At 53.8% G+C, this 19,564-nt stretch overlaps 2 protein-coding genes across 2 annotated transcripts; one reads left to right on the forward strand and one right to left on the reverse strand.

Moving 5' to 3' along the window:
* Positions 1 to 1,003: 1,003 nt before the first annotated feature.
* PKLR (pyruvate kinase L/R) lies at positions 1,004 to 8,416 on the forward strand. Its single transcript, XM_040230383.1, has 10 exons — positions 1,004 to 1,181; positions 3,857 to 3,948; positions 4,040 to 4,171; positions 4,314 to 4,500; positions 4,818 to 5,088; positions 5,210 to 5,360; positions 5,660 to 5,812; positions 5,907 to 6,073; positions 6,758 to 6,939; positions 7,920 to 8,416. The coding sequence occupies exons 1-10, from the start codon at positions 1,037 to 1,039 to the stop codon at positions 8,024 to 8,026; spliced, it is 1,587 nt and encodes a 528-aa protein (XP_040086317.1). The 5' UTR covers positions 1,004 to 1,036; the 3' UTR covers positions 8,027 to 8,416.
* A 95-nt stretch (positions 8,417 to 8,511) lies between these two features.
* Positions 8,512 to 18,718, reverse strand: HCN3 (hyperpolarization activated cyclic nucleotide gated potassium channel 3). Its single transcript, XM_040230422.1, has 8 exons — positions 18,393 to 18,718; positions 15,057 to 15,486; positions 13,965 to 14,126; positions 13,343 to 13,561; positions 12,827 to 12,973; positions 12,157 to 12,397; positions 11,180 to 11,344; positions 8,512 to 10,686 (listed from the first exon to the last, which is right to left on the reverse strand). The coding sequence occupies exons 1-8, from the start codon at positions 18,674 to 18,676 to the stop codon at positions 9,983 to 9,985; spliced, it is 2,352 nt and encodes a 783-aa protein (XP_040086356.1). The 5' UTR covers positions 18,677 to 18,718; the 3' UTR covers positions 8,512 to 9,982.
* Between the last annotated feature and the right edge of the window lie 846 nt (positions 18,719 to 19,564).

Consider the following 19,564-nt stretch of genomic DNA (forward strand, 5'->3'; position numbering starts at 1 on the left):
GGTAAGAAGGGGCATCAGGTGCCATTAAAGAGAAGGGGAGAAATGAATGTAGGAATCAGGTGTGGGTGGGAGGACAAATGGTCCAATTTGTTGCTGGCTAGGAGGTATTTGGGGAGGATCTGTGTTCACAGTCTCCTCCATGTTAATTTATAGACCCCAGTCTGGGCTCTTCTCCCAACCCCAATGGGCAGGGCAGAGAGGAGCTTGCAGTCTGGGAGCCAAGGGGCATTCCCATGACTACTGGACTCTGGCCCCTGGTGCACAGGACTTCCAGTGACACTTTAACCAGGATACAGAGCTGATTCCCCACCCGCCGGCCTCCTGCCTCCCACAGTTAACAGCGTGGAGCAGACCCCCGGAGACAGGCAGGTGTGCAGTAGCATGGAAGGTGTGGCTGGCACTGGGGCTCCTCTTCCTCTGAGCTGGGCTGGGGCAAGCTACGGAGACTTCGGGACCTGGAGGAGCACTGAAGGGGCTGAGGAAACTCAAAGGAGGGAGTGGGAAGCCAGTCAATGGTCAAGGCCTGGAGGGAAGACAGGAACCTTAGGAAAGGGAACTGGGTGATTCTCAGCCTGGAAATGAAGGGCCACTGTAAACTAGATATCAAAGGGGGCTGAGGCTGAGAGAAGTCAGCAGCTAAAGGGCAAGAAGTCTGATGTGGTGAGGGACCGGATAGCTAGGTGATCAAGAATTTGAGCCTGGAGTTAGTCAGACCTAAATGGGAATCTTATCTCTGTTAATTAGAAGCTACACAACCTTGGGCAACTGATCTAACCTTTCTCAGCCTCTGTTTCCTTACCTAGAAAATGAGGATATTTACAGAACATATAACAGTACCTGCTTACTAGCATCCTGGTGACTAAATAAGATAATGTATACATAACGCCCAGCTCAGAAGACTCAGCAAACTGGAGAACTGAGGGAAGGAATAGCAAGTGCGCTGAGATGAAAGGATGGGGACCAGAGGCAGGTGCCCACACAGCCCCCTTTTACTGCCGGACCAGCAGGGTACCTGCGGTGGGCTAGTGTAGCCCAGATGACTCAGGAGCTGAGCATTTCCTTCTTCCAGTGGCAGCAGCTGCCAGCCGCTATGGCAGACACCTTCCTGGAACATCTGTGCCTGCTGGACATCGACTCTGAGCCTGTGGTGGCTCGCAGTACCAGCATCATCGCCACCATCGGTAAGCACCCCCACCCCTCCTGCAGCGTCACAGGGCCTCGTGTGTTTTTCTCAAGGTGCTGCCTCATCTTTTGTGTTCTTTGAGACTTCTCCTTGTTTGATTGAGGGATACATAAATAAATATCTATTTTAAAATTTTATTTATTTATGGATGCACGAGGTCATTGCTGCAAGAGGGTTTTCTCTAATGGCTGAGGGCAGGGGCCACTCTCTGGTTGTGGTGTGCGGACTTCCTCGTTGCGGTGGCTTCTCTTGTAGAGCGTGGGCTCTAGGAGAAGTGGGCCCAGTATCTGCAGCTTGGAGTCTCTAGAGCAAGGCTTGGTAGGTGTGCTGCTCAGGCTTAGTTACCCTGAAACATGTGGGATCTTCCTGGATCAGGAATCAAACCAGTGTCTCCTGGATTGCAAGGGAGATTCTTAACCACTGGACAACTTCAGAAGCCCAACAAATATTTGTTGAGTGCTTGGTAGATAAGCTTCTGGGTCCTGGGAGTAGGTCAGTGAAATGAAATAAACAGACAAGGATTTCTCTGGTTAGGATTCCATGCTTCCACCGCAGAGGGCCCAGGTTCTATCCCTAGCTGGGGAAGTAGATCCCACCTGCACAGCATAGCCAAATAAGTAAAAATAATTATTTTTTAAAAAAGAGACTTCCCTGGTGGTCCAGTGGCTAAGACTCCATGCTCCCAATGCAGGAAGCCCAGGTTCAATCCCTGGTCAAGAAACTAGAACCCACATTCCACAACTAAGACCCAGCACAACCAAATAAATAAATATTTAAAAAGAAAAAAAACAGACAAAGATCCCTACTCTTGGGAAGCTGACACTAGCTGGGTGGGACAATAATAAATATAATAAGTTATTTAAAAAATAAGGAAAGTAATATATTAGAAACTGGTAAGTACTATGGGGAAAAAAAAGAAAAATCATGCATGGTAAGGGGCATTAAAATGCAAGGGCAGGAGGGAGGTGGCAGTCCTAATAGGGAGTCAGGGTAGCCATTGTTGAGAAAATTAGACCTGAGCAAAGACAGATGTCTGAGGGAAGAGAGTTCTAGGCAAAGGGAATAGTCAGTGCCAAGGCCCTAAGTCAAGGAGGCTGGAAACCATCAAGGGGAAGAGCAGCAGAAATGAAGAAGTTGGAGGAAGGGGAAGATAAAGGAGGGTTTAGTAGGCCATTTTTAGAATTCAAGTTGTGTTTCACTCCAAGTGTAGTGCGAAACTGAAACCACTGTAGAGTTTTGAGCAGGAGTTCCATGCTGTTACTTAGGTCTTAACAGAACTGCCCTGGCTGCTATGTTGAAAGTAGATTGGGGTTGGGGGTTGGGGTGAGCGCCGAAGCTGCTCCTGCAGTATATCTGGTTTAGACCACGTGGTGGCAGTGGAGCTGCTGAGAAAGGACAATATTCTGAATGTATTTTGAAGGTAGTGCCAACAGGATATGATGGATTGGATATGGGGTGGGGGTGGGGGTGAGAAAGGAGTCAAGGACTAGTCCCAGTTTTTTGGTGTGAGGAGCTAGAAGAATCCATCATCAACTGAGCAGGAGAGACCGTGGTGGAAATGTTTAGAGGAGAGATCAGTTCAGTTTGGGGCTTGTTGAGTTTGATTACACATATCAGACATGCAAGTGTGGTATAGAGTAGGCAATCAGATACACAACTGTGGTTTTGGGAGAGGGGTCTAAACTGGAGATGTAAATTTGTAAGTTGTTGACATACTGATGGTATGTAAAGCCATGAGACTAGTTGAGACTACCAAGGGAGTGAAAGTAAAATGAGAGAAGAGGAATGGTCATCTAATGGGAGCTAAGGCTGAAAGGGAGCAGCCAGTGAGGTGGAAGTAAACCAGGAGAGGGTGTGTCCTGGAGGCCAAGCCAAGAATGTATGTCAAGGATGTGTGTCAGATACTTTGACAGACCAGCTAAGATGAGGACTAACCACTAGATTTAGCAACAACACAGAAGTTGTTGGTGACCTTGACAAGAGCGTATGTAATGGAGAGTGGGTACAAGGAGAATAGGGGGGAGGGGTTTACAGCGATAACTCTTGTCATGAATTTTGCTGCGCCAGTGAGCAAAGGAATAGGGCTGTGTAGCTAGAGGGGGAACTGAAATTAGGAGAATTCATTGTTGTTGGATGAAACAACACCAGGCTTACATGCTGATGGGAAGGATCTAACAGAAAAGGAAAACATCACTGACATAGACAACTGGGGGAACTGCTGAATCTGTTTTTGATTGGGTGAGAAGGAGACCCAGTAGGCAAGTGGAAGAACTGGCTTAGAGAGGGACTGGAGAGGCTGGTCAGCTGGGTCTCAGTTACTCAGCTGTCCTACCAGCAGGGAAGGAATGGAACTCAACTTTCCTCAGTCCAACAGGAAGGAGGCTCTAAAGTTTGGCACCCATCCCCTTCTCATTCACTGGGGTTCCCCCACACTGCAGCACGGAACATCAAGGGCCTGGCTGAGCCCACTCTTCTAGGCGCTTGCAGTGCAAGGAGGCGGGTCTTAGCTGGAGGGGGGAACGTAGTCTCTGATCTGTGTGCAGGGGTGGGGTCAGGGGACAAAGGTCGGGTGACAGGACTTCTGCGGCCTGGGGCGGCCCCAAGGGTGATGATGGGTTCGGTTGTCACTCAGGTTTGGTGAGAAAGTTCTCTGAATCGGGTCTCTGGTTCCAGGGCCGGCATCTCGCTCGGTGGAGCGCCTCAAGGAGATGATCGGGGCCGGGATGAACATCGCGAGACTCAACTTCTCCCATGGCTCCCACGAGGTTCAGGGCGGGACCACAGGGGTGGGGCTAGAGGATGCCCCGAGGTCCCGGCCAGCTTCCGCTGAAATCCTCGCTTTGTTCTGGTCCCCAGTACCATGCTCAGTCCATCGCTAACATCCGGGAGGCGGTGGAGAGCTTTGCAAATTCTCCGCTCAGCTACCGACCCGTGGCCATCGCCCTGGACACCAAGGGACCAGAGATACGCACTGGGATCCTGCAAGGGGTGAGAGGGGACCAGCCCTGTTCTGGGGACGGCGAAGGGGACGGTGCGGCGTGAAGGAAGTTATCCGTAGGGCCGAGCATTGGGAGGGGCCGGCCCTGACCTCCACAGGCCGAACTCATTGGTCCTCTGGCCCTGCCCCTAGGACCTGGCGTCGGAAGTGGAGATAGTGAAGGGCTCCCGGGTGCTGGTGACCGTGGATCCAGAGTTCCGGACGCGCGGGGACGCGAACACCGTGTGGGTGGACTACCCCAATATTGCCCGAGTCGTGCCGGTGGGGGGCCGGATCTACATTGACGACGGGCTCATCTCCCTAGTGGTCAAGAAAATCGGTGCGGATGAGCCTCCCGCCCTGGTCGTGCGCAGTGGGCCCTCTTCCTTTCGGTCCCGCCTTCGCCCTTCACCCCACCACACCTTCCCGAGTCCCTGGCATCCAGACTCCTGGGCTACCCTGGGCTGGGGCTGGATTGGCGGGTTAGAAGTTTCTTCCACAGACGTCCACCCTGTGCTATTCGGTGCAGAGTCCAGGCTGAGCATGAAGAAACAAGACGTCATTCCGTTTTCTTGAGGTCCAAACCTGGTGTTCCCACTGCTGTGATTATGCCCTGGCCTCACCCCTAACCTAGGCGGATTCTTTCCATACCCGCAGGTCCAGAAGGGCTAGAGACCGAAGTGGAGAACGGCGGTGTCCTGGGCAGTCGGAAGGGCGTGAACTTGCCAGGCGTCCAGGTGGACCTGCCCGGGCTGTCCGAGCAAGATGTCCAGGACCTGCGCTTCGGGGTGGAGCAGGGCGTGGACATCATCTTTGCCTCTTTCGTGCGGAAAGCCAGCGACGTGGCTGCAGTCCGGGCTGCTCTGGGGCCGGAAGGACAGGGCATCAAGATCGTTAGCAAAATTGAGAACCACGAGGGCGTAAAGAAGTGAGACTTGGTCTTTGTTCCCATCAGGCCCTACGCATCCGCGTCTCCCTCCTCTTTCCCTGCCTGCCTCTCTCTGGCTTCTCTTGGGTCTTTCCCAGCCCTGACTTCCCCAACCACCCAGGTTCGATGAAATCCTGGAGGTGAGCGACGGCATTATGGTGGCACGGGGTGACCTGGGCATTGAGATCCCTGCCGAGAAGGTTTTCCTGGCTCAGAAGATGATGATCGGCCGTTGCAACTTGGCGGGAAAGCCCGTTGTCTGTGCTACACAGGTCTGCCATGAGCCCTGGGGGCAGGGCCCTCTATGAGTCTGGGGACACCGAGGGTGAATACGCACACCTTAGTTCTCTAGCACGTTTTGCTGTCCAATGTTTGACCCTCAAACAACAAAGCTATGAAGACCTACTGTGACCCCCGTTTTCAGATGAGGAAACAGAGCAGCCAGGATCACACAGTTTGTGAGTGTGACTCTGGTTTTCAGGGCCCTCAGAGTGGATGTCAGAGACGTAGTCGGGGCAGGGTCCCCAGTCAGCTATGACTCCTACAGCTCTGACCTCAAGATATCCCCCAGATGCTGGAGAGCATGATCACTAAGCCCCGGCCAACTCGGGCAGAGACGAGTGATGTGGCCAACGCCGTTCTGGATGGGGCAGACTGCATCATGCTTTCGGGGGAGACTGCCAAAGGCAGCTTCCCTGTGGAGGCTGTGAAGATGCAGCATGCGGTAGGAGCTCAGAATGCAAGGCAAATGGGCTGGAAAACCACCCCCCTTCCAGACCCCAATGCCCTTGCCCAGCCTGACCTCCTGGTGCCCACAGATTGCCCGGGAGGCAGAGGCTGCGGTGTACCACCGGCAGCTCTTTGAGGAGCTACGCCGGGCAGCACCACTGAGCCGGGATCCCACCGAGGTCACCGCTATTGGTGCTGTGGAGGCTGCCTTCAAGTGCGGTGCTGGTGCCATCATTGTGCTGACCACAACTGGCCGGTGAGGAGCACACTGGGACCACACCAGGACAGAGCTTTGGGTCCAGGGCAGGCTGGGATGGGCCCCAAGCATGGCTTTTATCTCATCATCAGAGATCTTTCTGGGGTAAGAAGAGAGGCAGCTATGGGAACTGGAAGCCTAGAGAGACAGATCTTGGAGCACACTAGGAATTGTGCCTATCTCCTCAAGGGGTTGGGAGGGCAAGGTGGCATCACTGGGTGCACTGACTTCCAGGCCATCTGGGCTACCAGGGCTCAGAAACAGCTTTGCAATGCTGGGGTATTACAGAAGGCTCCAGAAGGTCTGAGTTCAAATCTTCACTCTGAAACTTAGCTATGACATCTTGGGTAGGTCACCCAGGTTCTGTAATCCTCCTCCACTTGCTCACAGGGTTATGAGGATTAACAAGAAACATTTTTTAAGTTAAATACTATATAAAATGCATTCCCAGAAGGGTTTTCTGTTTTTCAAAGAGGTTTCTCCTTATCTCATTTGATAGATTTTTTTTAGTCATCTCATAGTTTCCCCATGTGGTCAGAAAGGCAGCCACGTTATGGTTGAGAAAACTAAGGCCCAGAAAAAATATGATGACTTACCTCAGGTCACACAGCTTATTGGTGGCACCTGGAACCCGAACCCAACACTCTTCCAATATTCTGGGCTGACCTTGTCTGCCTCCTTCAGCTCAGCCCAGCTTCTGTCTCGGTACCGACCTCGGGCAGCAGTCATTGCCGTCACCCGCTCTGCTCAGGCTGCCCGCCAGGCCCACCTGTGCCGAGGAGTCTTCCCTGTGCTCTACCGTGAACCTCCAGAGGACATCTGGGCCGACGATGTGGACCGCCGGGTCCAATTTGGCATCGACAGTGGTGAGCTCCCACTGGCTCCCTCCCACCCTCCCCTGGATTTGTATCCTGAGTCCTCCAACCCCACTTCCTACACTCACCCAAAGGGTCTTGCCTCTCTCTTCTGGTCCCAGGTTTTCTCTGTGAGATTCACTAAGACTGAGATACTTGAGTCTCCAGGGGTGGGGGGAACATGCTGAGAGAGGGCAGAGGGAGCGAGGGCAGGGACCAGGGCATCCCTAAGTGGCCGGCACAGCTGCTGCCTCCACCAGGTGGCTGGAGCTGGGCATGACACAAGGAGCAAGAGAGGAGAGAAGAAAGAGGGGGCCAGGGCCCTGCAGCTGCAACTGAAATCGGACTGATGGTTGCTCTGCTCACACCCTGGGCTTCCCTGGTAGCTCAGCTGGTAAAGCATCTGCCTGCAAGGCAGGAGACCCTGGTTTGATTCCTGGGCAGGGAAGATCCCCTGAAGAAGAGATAGGCTACCCACCCCAGTATTCTTGGGCCTCCCTGGTGGCTCAGACAGTAAAGAATCTGCCTGCAATGCAGGAGACCTGGGTTCAATCTCTGGGTTGGGAAAATCCCCTGGAGGAGGAAATGGCAACCCACTCCAGTATTCTTGCCTGGAGGATCCCCATGGACAGAGGGGCCTGGCAGGCTACAGTCTCTAGGGGTCTCAAAGAAGTTGACATGACTGAGCGACTGAGCACAGCACATGCTCATACTCCCCCTTTCCGTGTGCACAGCCACGCAGGTGGAGAGACTTGCTGCTCAGCAACAAGCCCCATGGCACCCCATGGGCACAGCTGCAGCTCGTACCTCCTACATGGTCGCATTCCCTGCAGTGCCCCCTGTGGGGCACACTGGACAGTTTGCCTCGGGCCCCTCCTTCCTTATGGGTGCCCTTGAGGAAGGCAGTCAAGGGTGGTGGCTGGTTCTCTTTACAGGGCTGGCCTGGGTCCCTCAGTGGCTGATTATCATCTTCTCTCCTTCCTCCCCTCCAGGAAAGCTCCATGGCTTCCTCCATTCTGGGGACCTGGTGATTGTGGTGACAGGCTGGCGACCAGGCTCCGGCTATACCAACATCATGCGGGTGCTGACCGTAACCTGAGGTGCCCCTCCTCCTCTGACCAAGCCAGCCCGGGACCCGCCCCTCTCCCCTCCCTCCTGCAGCCCCACGTCTGAGTCTTTTCTACTCCCAGTCCTCCCTACCCCAGGGCACATCTGCCATCCTGTTTCCTTCCAGGGCACTCCCTCCCCTTCTCTATTTCATGCAGGCCTGGATTGTATCTAATTAAGCACTGGCCATCCAACAGCACCAATGGTACATTCCCTGCATCTAATGCTCTCAACTGGTCCCTAAGATGCTCTGAGCCTTTAATCCCAGCTCAACTATTAATTCTATCCCCCCAGGTTTCCCATAGCTGAGGGTGGAGGGGAGGGGAGCAGGGTAATCATGGCCACAGTCTCCACAAAATCTCATCTTAAAATCATCTCCCAAGGAGAGTGTCACCTCTTTCTTCATTGTGACTGGAAGCTAGGGGAGATGGAAGCCGGGGAGCACCAGAGCCAGGCGGGCACGCCTCGTTAGTGTCTCACCACCTCGAGGCTTGCAGGCCACGCCCATTTGCTCTCACACCCATCTCATGCTTTACTGGGTCAGGTGTTCTGGCCTCCTTCTGGACCTTGAAATGCCCACTTTGTTCCCACACACAAACCAGGAGCCAAAACAAGTGTCTCTATTTTCTTTTTAAACCCAGATATTTGGAAGCCATATAAAACTTCTCCCATACATGCAGAACCCCAGAACTCCCTGCCTAGGAGAAAAGGAGCATTAGGGTCTTGGCCCCACATTCTTTGATGCTGGAGAGTAGATGTGGGGACAGAGGGGTGGGCCGCAGGCTTCTCTTGTCCCTGAGAAGGCAGAGGTACTGGCTAGCCTGCCCTTCCCTAGGCTTGGATACCTCGGGCCCTCCCCTTGCTCCTGCACCAACAGCAAACTCAACAGGAAAGAAAAAGAACTAAAAATAAGAACAGTCCTTCTCCCCGTCTCAGGTGGCCCTTCCTGGTCCTACCTAGATAGGGAGGGTGTTCAAGTATTGCTGCTGATGGGAGTTGCACAAGGACCACAAGAGCTGGAATGGAGGGCCCTGTCCGTTCCTGTTTCCCTGGTAGAAGGGGAGGGCAGAGATGGATAAAGGAATGGATAAATAAAATGAGTTGATAATAAATAAAACTAGCAAATGAATGAATAAACTATTAAATGAATAAATAAGGGAAGGAGGGAAGATAAAAATTCCATCTAGGAATTCAGCCACTTGCCCCCTACCTGGGGGCATCTAGACTGGCACACTAAATAAGGGGGTGTCAGCAATCCCATAGCTTCAAGGGGGCCATCACCCGGACAAGGGCACAGGAAGGAGAAGGCTCCCAGTTTACAAAAAGTTAGTTCTACCACAGAGACAGAAAGCACAAGGAACTTGGCAGGAGGTGTGTTCCCACTTGGGATATAGACAGGGAGGGTCCACGCATGGCAGTAAAGCTGGGTGCCCACACCAGGGGCCTGAGACATTTGTTGACATCAATGAGGGCACGGGTAGTTGGCAGTGCCCAGCTATGCTAGCCGGACAGGAAGATTAACCATGCCAGGCAGAACCTGAAAGGTCATGGACAGGAAAACAGAGACATCTAGTTACTTGGCAGTGATGGTGATGGCAAGTACTTGTGCTTAGTAAGATGGGCTCATGGACTTGGGCCCACCTGGCAGGACTGTGGCTAGGGGAACACCCTCATCAGAGGACTCGGAGTCGCTTCTACTTGGCAGTGGGGACGTACAGCGCCTGGCCCAGTGCCTTGAATATGGTGGGCGCTAAGAACCTTTGATGACTGGGTGAATGGATTAGGATGGGTGTCAGGCTACAAGGCGCCTGAGCTGAGGACAGAGACCATCTTCCTGGTACTAAGGGGAGATAGTCCCATAGGGCAGTGTTTCAGGTCCCCTCGGTGTCCCCAAGAGGTGTCTGCCCTCAGGCGTACGCTACTGCACCCAAGGGCTTACCTAAAGGTTTCACATGTTGGCAGACAGCTGGGGGCCCCGGGGAGTAGCTGGCTCAGGCACTGGCAGCCTGGGGGGCTGGGCTGTCCCTGGAGGCTTGGTCAGGAGCCCTGAAGGGGGCAGGCGCTCACTTCCTGAGCTCTTACGCCCAGGAGAGCCGTCACCTGCTGCCCTCTGAGGCAGAGAAGGTTGGGAGGCTGAGAGAGGGCGGCCCCGAGGTCCTAGTCGCCGTCCACCCCCTCCTGGGGGAGGCCCCAGCAGTGACACCTGTGAGCGCCCAGCCCGGGATAGGCTGGCATGGAGGGTTCGGGCAGGCGGGGCCGGCAGGCGGGAGGTGGATGCCCAAGGCCCCCGGGCTAGAGGGCCAGCTCGGACAGGCACCAGGGGGGACGCTGGGGAGCCTGCTCCTGCTGATCTTCGAGCAGAGCGAGCAAGGAGGGTGACTGGAGAGTCGGGTGAGAGGGGAAGAGGGCCCCGCTGGTGCGTCAAGGCAATGGCCACGCTGGAGGTCACGGCGGCTGCTTGCAGGGGTGCGTGCACCAGCGGCTCCCACAGCACCGGCTTTCCACTGAGCCGAGCGCCGGTGCTGGGCGCCAGGCCCCGAACACCGCGAGCCATATCCCTGTCGTGTTGGACCAGGTGCTGCTCCATGACGCCCCCACTGCCGCCCGGACTTGGCTCAGAGCGCTTCCGCTGCAGTATGGAATTCTTCTTGCCTAGAAATTATCCCAGGGGGAAGGAGTTAAGGATAGGATAGGAATTCAAGATGAAGGTTGGATATCAAAAGAACGAGGGTATCACAAGAAAAAAAAAAAAGAACTAGGGTAACAAGATGGAGTCAACGGACACCGGCGGGGTGAAGGTAGGGGATGGGGATCAAGTGTTTGGAGGCAGAGTTGGGAGATGGAGAGTGGGAGATGAGGGTTGAAGGAAGAGGGTTAGGGGATGAGAGTACGTATCAGAGATGGTGAGGATCAGGGACTGGTACTCAAGGAAGGAGGAGTCAATGCAGGGGAATTGGGGGCGATATCTCCAGGGTTCAGAGATGCTGGCTTATAGGGACAGGGAGCCAGTGTGTTGAGAGCCCTACTCGGGGGCATCTGCTGGGACTTGGGTCCCCCGGGGTGTGCCAAGGCGCGGGAGCCTGGGCCCTGGGATCTGGGGGACTCCTTGCCATGGACGAGGGTGAGGGCGCAGCCTGGACCTCACCGATACGGCGCAGCCGATCCATGGCCACAGTCTCAAAGGCCCGGCGCATCATAGGGAACTCCTCGAGCACGGCATTGAAATGGTCCACGCTGAGTGAGTACAGGCGGCAGTAGGTATCCGCACGCACGCTGGCTGTGCGTCGGCCCCGAGTCAGCAGGCAGATCTCTGACAAAGTTGGGAGGAGGCCTTCAGAATCACTGTCTGCAGAACTCCCTCTCACTGGGCCTGCAGCAACTGACCCAGATTCCCAGATGGGAGCAACTTATGACTCCCCACCCACCCAGAGGCCCTGAATGTTCCAAGCACCCTCACTCTCCCACATAATTACTGTCCTGCCTCTGTCCAAATTAAAGCTGATAACAGGCAGGTCTTGCTGCACTCCTAGTTATTCCACTTCACTTTAATTCTCACCCCACCTCCATGGCTTTAGCCCAGGGGGTAGGCCTAGGGCAGTGCCTTCTCTTCCCTCCCCTTTGAAAGAACACCAAGGCAACCCAGAAGGAGAAAAGCAGTGCCAAAGGGCAAAGGGCAACACAGTGGGGATGCTGGAAGGTGGTGGGTGATTTGGGGACTGAGAGATTATGAGTCTCAAACCCTTTTGGGCAGCAGCCAGGAGAACTGTGGAACTGCCACAGGCTGGGTCCCTGATTCTCCCACCAAGTCATTCCCCCAGGGAGCCACAAAGCTCCAGCCCCTGGGATAGCACTGCTTTATTCCTATCTTTCCCTCATCTTGTGGGATCCCTGGGTCTCACTGGCCCGGGGATTTTCAACCTGACTGTGCACAGAATCTCTTAAGCCTTTAAAATTACAGAACTCTAAACCCCAGACCCAGAGATTCTAACTGAATAGGCCTGGGGAGGGGCTGGAACTCTGTGGTCCTGGAGCACAGCCAGGTGAAGACCCAGACCCAGGGGAACAGCTGCCCTCCTTTCTCTGCTCCAGATCCCTCACCCACCCACCCTGAGGCCTGCTGACCCCCAAAGTAGGATCCATCAGTGAGGCGGGTGTCCCGGGCGCCACGTGCCAGCACACTGAGCAGCCCATGCTGGATGAAGTACATCTTCCTGCCCACGGAGCCCTCACGCACCACGAGGTCCCCTGGCTGGAAGACCTCAAAGCGTAGCTTGGTGAGCACGGCCGTGACGAAGCTAGGGTCAGCATGGGCAAACAGCGGCATGTGGGCCACCAGGCCCCGGCAGGTGAAGTTAATGATCTCCTGGGCAGGGGAGGGGCCTGTCAGGCAGGCTGTGCTCCCTGCCCCGAGGTGCCCCCATCGAGCTCATCTGTCTCCAGAAGCCCCACCCCTGGGGTCATGATCTGCCAAAGGATGGGGGTGCTTCAGTCGGCCTGGGACCATCTCTAAGCTCCTGCCCTCAGAGCTTTCCCATGAGCCCTTGCAGGACCATACCCCAACTCCACCCCAACAGAGATTCCTGCAGCCCCTCCTCATGTATACTTCACCTCTGAAAGATCATCAAGGAAGACCTTAACTCCTAAAAGTGCTCCAAAGACCTGAACTCCCATGGGGCCCTCTGTAGGCCCCACTTGCTGTAGGGGCCCCAGCTGACTAAGTCCCCACCCTAGAGGTCGTCCCAGAAGCCCAGGTCCTTGAAGAGCCTCCCTCCAGGGCCCCGCCCAGTCCCACCTCCCGAAGTGGTTCGCTGAGCTCGCCTAGGATGCTTTCCTCATCGAACATCTTGCCCTGGTAGCGGTGCTCATAGTACTCGTGGATGCGCTGCCGTGTATCAGCCGGCAACTTGTGGAAGGACATGTACTGCTCCACCTGCTTGTACTGGAGAGCCAGCCGATGGCCAGCAGGCACGAAAGCACAGAGACAGATGTGGAGCCAGAACAGTGTTGGAGGGGAGGTTGTGGAGGAAGGTCACAGCCATGGGACACACCCAGAGGGTAGAAACATGGAGACAAAAGGATATATGAGTAAGGGTGGATACAGGGAGGACACAGCACAGTCACAGGAAAACCCAGACGTGGAGGAGTCCAAGGACAGGTGCATTGGTACAAAGATAAGGTACACACACGGACAAATGGATACGGGGCAAGGCAGGACACAGAGAGCCAACAGGGACACATCAGAATGGGCTGCACGTGGAGCTCCCCAGCCTCCAGCACCCCTCCCCTTCCTTTTCCTGCCCCTGCTGACCTTCTCCTGGTACTGACGCCGCGAGGAGTCCAGGGACTGGATGAGGGCGGTGGCATGACCGATGAACATGGCGTAGCACGTGGCACCCACGATCATGCTGAGCATGGTGAGCCAGACGTCGGGCATGCCTACAGGTGCCTGCTGCCCGTAGCCAATGCAGAGCATGTGGCTCATGGCCTTGAACAGGGCGTGGGAATACTGGCGGCCCCATGAGTGGTTCTGGGGGGCAGAGTGTATTGCAGAGCTGGGCACAGACCCCTCAGAACCTCATTCTCCTCCCGCTCCCCACTTTCTCTTTCAATCCTTCTGTCTGCCCCCTTCTACTTCAACTTGCCTGCCAAGGGAGGCACTTAGGTTTGGTTCTGGGGGGCCCTGAAGCAGAAGGGGCCTCTTTTATAGCATGGGAGCTGCAGTTTCTCCCTAGCTTTCCTTCCCCATATGCTCCCTCCAATACAAGTACTTCTTCCAGGCCTCTTTCCTTTCACCTCCCCACCTCCTCTCTTCTGTCTGCTCATGGTCATCTCTCCACCATCTCCCATTTGCCCCCTGTGTTTACCCCTCCTGCTCAGGGAGAAGAGCCCTTGGAAGGCCCAGGAAAGGCTGAGCGGCGGGGAGTTCTCACCACCATGTGGCTGATGGAGACCCAGCAGTCAGGAGGGAAGTCTTGCAGCATGGGGACCAGGAATTGCAGACAGCCGTCCCAGTGACACAGCAGCAGCATCATTCCGATGAGGTTGAAGATGCGAACCACAGCACTGGCCAGGTCGTAGGTCATGTGAAAGATCTGAGGAGTCCAGGGAGGGGCTGTTGCGGACAGGAACCTCTCCCTGCCAGGACTTTTCCATGCCTGGCCTTGCAGATTCTCTCTTCAAATTTCTCTCTGGCCCTACCCTCCGTGAATGTTAAGACTGTAGCTTATAAAACCGCATATATAGCTAATACAGAGGAGGTTGTATTACTGCTCTCATCTCATAGGTAGGAAAACTGAGGCAAACCATGTGCCCCAAATCACAGCAAGTGCCACAGCAGAAACTCAATCAAAAAGGTCTACTGCACAAGCTGCCCAAGTATAGCCTGGGAAAGGGCAGAGAGGGCAATTCGCAGTGTAACAGCCCCAGGGCGTATGAAAGGATGAGTGCCAGAAGCTCTCTTCCCTTCCAGTAATAATAATAATAGGTAATCTACTGAGAACTTACTGTGCCAGGCCCTGTACTAGGTGCTTTACAGGTATTAACTCCTTTAACTCTTATAACCTTATCATATGTAAATATATTTATCATTTTCATTTTATAGACAAGGAAACCAGGTCTCATATAGTAAATAGTAAAATTGGGATCTGACCACAAGCAATGAGACTGCAGAGTGCACACTCTGAACCACTAAACTCTGCTGTTGTCCTGAAGCTGAAACTCCAGCCTTCCCCATGCTCTACAATTATTAGCTCCTCTTCTATACCTTCCTCTTGGAGTCTAACTAACCCTTCAGTGTTTGTCCAGCAACTATGCTCCATTCTCTTGCACCACCATCCTTGCATCCTGAGAATCCCATCCCCTGAACACTCATTCTGTCCCTGTTTCTCCCCCACCAACACTGGAGACACTCCTCCCTCGGAAGCCCCACTCATCTGCCCCACCCCAGAAAGTTGCCAGGAGCCCCACTCATATCGCTGTCTGGAGGAGTCTGCAAGCCCCCCCTGCCCACCTCCCCACCCCACCTCCTCCCACTGGTGTATGTAGCGGATGAGGCGGGAGAGGCGGAGCAGCCGCAGCAGGCTGAGGATCTTGGTGAAACGCACGATCCGCAGGGCCCGCGCTGTTTTGTAGACCTCAGCATCCAGTCGTGGCTCCAGCTCCACCACCAGAAAGATGTAATCCACAGGAATAGAGGAGATGAGGTCAACCAGGAACCAGGTGCGCAGGTAGCGTGTGCGGATGGCCCGCGGTGCCAGCAGGATCTCAGCACCCTCCTCTACCACGATGCCTGTGCGGAAGTTGAGCACCAGATCCATCAGGAAGAAAGTGTCAGAGAGGACATTGAAGACAATCCAAGGTGGAGAGTTCTCTTCCTTGAAGAAGGTGATGCCCACGGGTAGCACAATGAGGTTCCCCACCATCAGCAGGAGCATGATCAGGTCCCAGTAAAACCTAAGATAGGGGTGGGATGGGAAGTAAGACCACAATGAGAGTCAGTCACTAAACTAAGGGCAGACAGTCTCAGCCAAAAGTGGACAAGGATACAGAACAACGGGATGACCATTTACAGCTAATGGGAGTGTAAACTGGGACCACCACTTGGAAAAATAGTTTGGAATTATCTAGTAAAGTCAAACATTTGCATTTCCTGCAACTTGACAATTCTATTCCTAGGTATATACACATTCAAGGGAAAGATTCCAGGAGATATATACAGGTATAACAGCATTAAATCTGGAAATAATCCAAATATCCATCAGTAGAAAAATGTAGAGAAATAAGACAAACACAGTAGATAAATACACTGATGCCTTGGAATATTATACAACTGTGAAGTCACCCAACTGCAGCCTACATTCCACAGTATGAATGAATCTCACAGATTTAATGTCAAGAAACCAAAGGATACATACTGTAGGATTCCACACATACAAAGTTCAAAAAAAGATCAAACTAAACTGCATTTTTTAGGGGATTCACAGAAAAGTAGTAAAACTGTAAAGAAAAGTAAGGAAATAAGTACCACAAAAGTTAGAATAGTGGGTTTGGAAAAGGGATGTGAGAGCAGCAAGGAGCCTTCTGGGGTATCCCCATTATAGTCTCTCTTGACCTAGACAGTTGTTACATATGAGCCTGTTTTACAGTTACCCCTTCAAATATACATGTGTGTACACACACACACACACACACACACGCACACACACATAGATACATCCTGGTAATACTATACTATTTATATATATCTGCCTTATCTATTTACTATATCTCTACTATATATATTAATATATATACCTACTAAATATGCCCTTAATATGCATATATTCTTTATATAGTACATATATGTAATGTCCTCATTATATGTATATAATCTATGTCACTATTATTAAATATTTTTTAAGTTAAAAAAAGATAAATATCCTTTGCTGATCTCAGAGGGCTGTTAAAAAATATGCACTGATATGAATGTGGATGGATGGGACAGTGTTGTACAAGACTAGTTGGTGTTATGACTCACCCACCCTTTATCCCAAGGTTTCTGAAGAGACTGCTGCTTTACCCATCTCCAACTCTCTGCCCATTCCTAGTTTAGGACTGAAAACCTTCCCTAGCTTTCCCAACCCCAACTCTCCTTCCCAACACAGTTGGACTCATGGTTCCTGTTTTTCTGCTGGGATCTGTTTCCCAGAGTGGGGATGGTCTGTCCTGCCTCTTGTTTGAACTAGCTTTTCAGATGTACCCCTCCCCTCTTCAGAGCACTTCGGCAGGGCTGCACAGACAGAGAAGCTCCACAGCAGATCCTGAGACAGCAAAGCTTGAAGCTCTGCACTCCTTTCCTCCCCCAACCTCCCTGTGCCCACTGAGACTTTGGTTGCGCCCAGGCAAGGGCATGGTCAGGGAGAGCCATACTGCTGTGTGGAAGCTGTGAAAAGAAGAGGTCATTCAAAGAAGATCATTGGACAATCTGAAGGTCCCAACTAGATATGGCAGTTTCAATTTCAGGACACACCTAGTTGCAGCATCAACTGAGGACCCAGCCCCTTCTGACTCTGACTGAAAAAAAATCAATCCTTTCAGCCCCTGAATGAAGCTTGGTGGTCCTCAAGTCCAGGCCTCCAGGAAGCCCTGTGTGATTTCAATCAACCGCAAACCCTGGATCTCCCCTTCTCTTTCCTGGCCACTGGAGAAATCCTGTACTGTAAGCTGGGAGAGGAGAGGGAAAGAGGGTTTGCCTTGCCACAGAGCATCTTCACAGCCTGACTCACAGGCAGTCACAAGCCTGGCGGGTGATACAGGAGAGAGGATGGAGGAGAAGCACAATAATAATGGGGATACATGGTTTATGGGGATACATTTGAGGGTGAAATGGGGAGGAGGAGGGAGATGCACAGCAGACTAGAAAAGGTGCATTAGTAGGGTGATATTGAGACAGTAAAAAAGAGACGAGTGAAAGGAGCAATGAGAGAAAGAACATTAAGGAAGTGTGTGTGTCTGTGGATTAAAACGACGTCTAGGTTTCCAATGGTGTTTCCAGGCTCCCGATTCACACCTCATCCTCTCTGCTCATTTAGCTCCCCAGGATAGGTGATTTGCACATATCCTTGCCTCATCCAAAAGCTGTCCTTCATTTCCTCCAAGGACAGGGTTGCTCTCCTCCCCTAGCGACCTTCATGTAGAGGTACAGCCTGATGGGGACTATGGAATAGCCCCACCCCCACTCTTCATCCGTTCTCCCTGGTAGTCACCTGGGTGGTGGTCACATGAGCAGTGGACTGGTGCCCCTCTGTTGCCTCCTCAAATCACTCTGAGTCCAGGCCCTAACCCGCCGAATCCCGTCTTCAGCACCAGGGACAGCGATCAGAGCTGCTGTCTGGACACTCCCTTTCTCCCCTGGCATCCCTATTTTTTTTTTGTAGCCTGCCCTGCTGAACTAGCCAGGTACTGGGGGTAGAATGGGGACAGTGGGGACAGCTCGGTTTCTCCTTTAGGCTGACCCTGAGTTTCGGAACATGACAAAATTTCCCAGATCCCCAGCAAGCAGAACTGGAGTAAACAGCAGTCCCTAATTCCAGTATTCCCCTTGGTCCAGGTGGGGTGTCGGGTTTTTGAAATGGGAAACCCAGGTCTCTGGTGTCCGCTTGTCTCTTCTAGCGCCCCTAGCCTGAAAAGTCACCGAGAACCTCCGGCTGGGGAATCCTTCACCCAAGAATTAGGTTGGGGGAAGTGACTCTGTCGGCCCACCAGGGGACCCCTGGGCCGGAAATGAAGTGTCCGTGGAGGGTGGGGCGGGCCCGGCTCCCGTGTCGCGGCCTTGGGGGTGGGAGCTGTGTCCCCTGCCCACCCTGCCGGACCCCCAGTACCGGAAGTCGCTGTACGGGTGGATGATCCAGGCCCCCGCTGACTTGACCCGCTCCTGCTCGATTTCCACTGCTTTGTGGCTGCCGAACACGCGAAGGGAGAACTTGTTGACCGTGGGCTGGAGCAGGGTCCCGAGCTGCCTCCTCTTGGGCTCGGGCCCGGGCCTGGACCCAGGGACCGGACCCGAGGCTGTGGTTGTAGACGCCGGGGCAGCAGGAGGCTCAGCCTCCAACCCAGGGGTCGCCCCGTCGTTGGCCCCAGTCGTTGGCCGCTGCTCCGCCTCCATGACGCCCGTCAGCTTACACGTTTGGCCTCCTAGACCCTGCTGCGGCCATTCGGGACCTCCCGACCCCTCCCGGAGTCGGAGCGGGAGCAGCCGGGCGGGCTCGGAGCGGAGGCGTAGTCGGCTGGGAACTGCCAAAGAGCCGGGCGGAGGGGGTGTGTGCGACAGACTCCTCCGAGGGCGGCGGGCGGGTCGCGCTGCGCCCCCTGGCGACAGCTGAGCGGAGGCTGGGCAGGGCGGGCGGAGGCGGGGTCGACCGAGAGCCATCTCGGAAAGAGGCGGGACCAATGTAGTCCGTAACCAGAGGGACACTGAAGTAGGCGTGGCTTAGCCAATATGGGCCGTCCTCCAAGTATAGGAAGAGAAGGAGGGGAAACGCTGCCGGAGCCAACAGAGAGGGTGTGGTCTAGGGCTGAAGGGCTTTTATCCACTGAGCGCCAGGGAGGCGGAGCCTCCCGCAACTGGCGGGAAAACCGGACGCTGGCTGTAGCTCATGCGACTTGCGAGGGCGAGAAATTGGGAAGAGATGGGGAATGGCTTTTGAGCTTCCTCTTATCCACTCTGCCTTACGGACTTCCTGCATGTTACTTTTTTCCTCGCAACACTCTCCTAGACATACTCGTTTCCTCTGACTTCTTCATATTGCTCCCTCTAGTATTTCATTTCCAAACTCATCTGCCAGCCCTCACCAAGAGCAACTCTGCCAGTCACTGAGTGGACGCTGAGGATGAACACAAAGTCCTGTCCATAAAGCCAGCGCTCGTCTATGCTTGCAGACAAGACAGGTAAATTACAGTGCTATGTGATGGAAAGGGCTATAAATTCTCTTTTGGGGGGGCGGGGCGCTGTGCTGGGCAGCTTGCAGGATGTTGGTTGCCTGACCAGGGATTG

The sequence above is a fragment of the Oryx dammah genome, unplaced genomic scaffold (assembly GCF_014754425.2).
Source record: "Oryx dammah isolate SB20612 unplaced genomic scaffold, SCBI_Odam_1.1 HiC_scaffold_28, whole genome shotgun sequence".
Classification (NCBI taxonomy): domain Eukaryota; kingdom Metazoa; phylum Chordata; class Mammalia; order Artiodactyla; family Bovidae; genus Oryx; species Oryx dammah.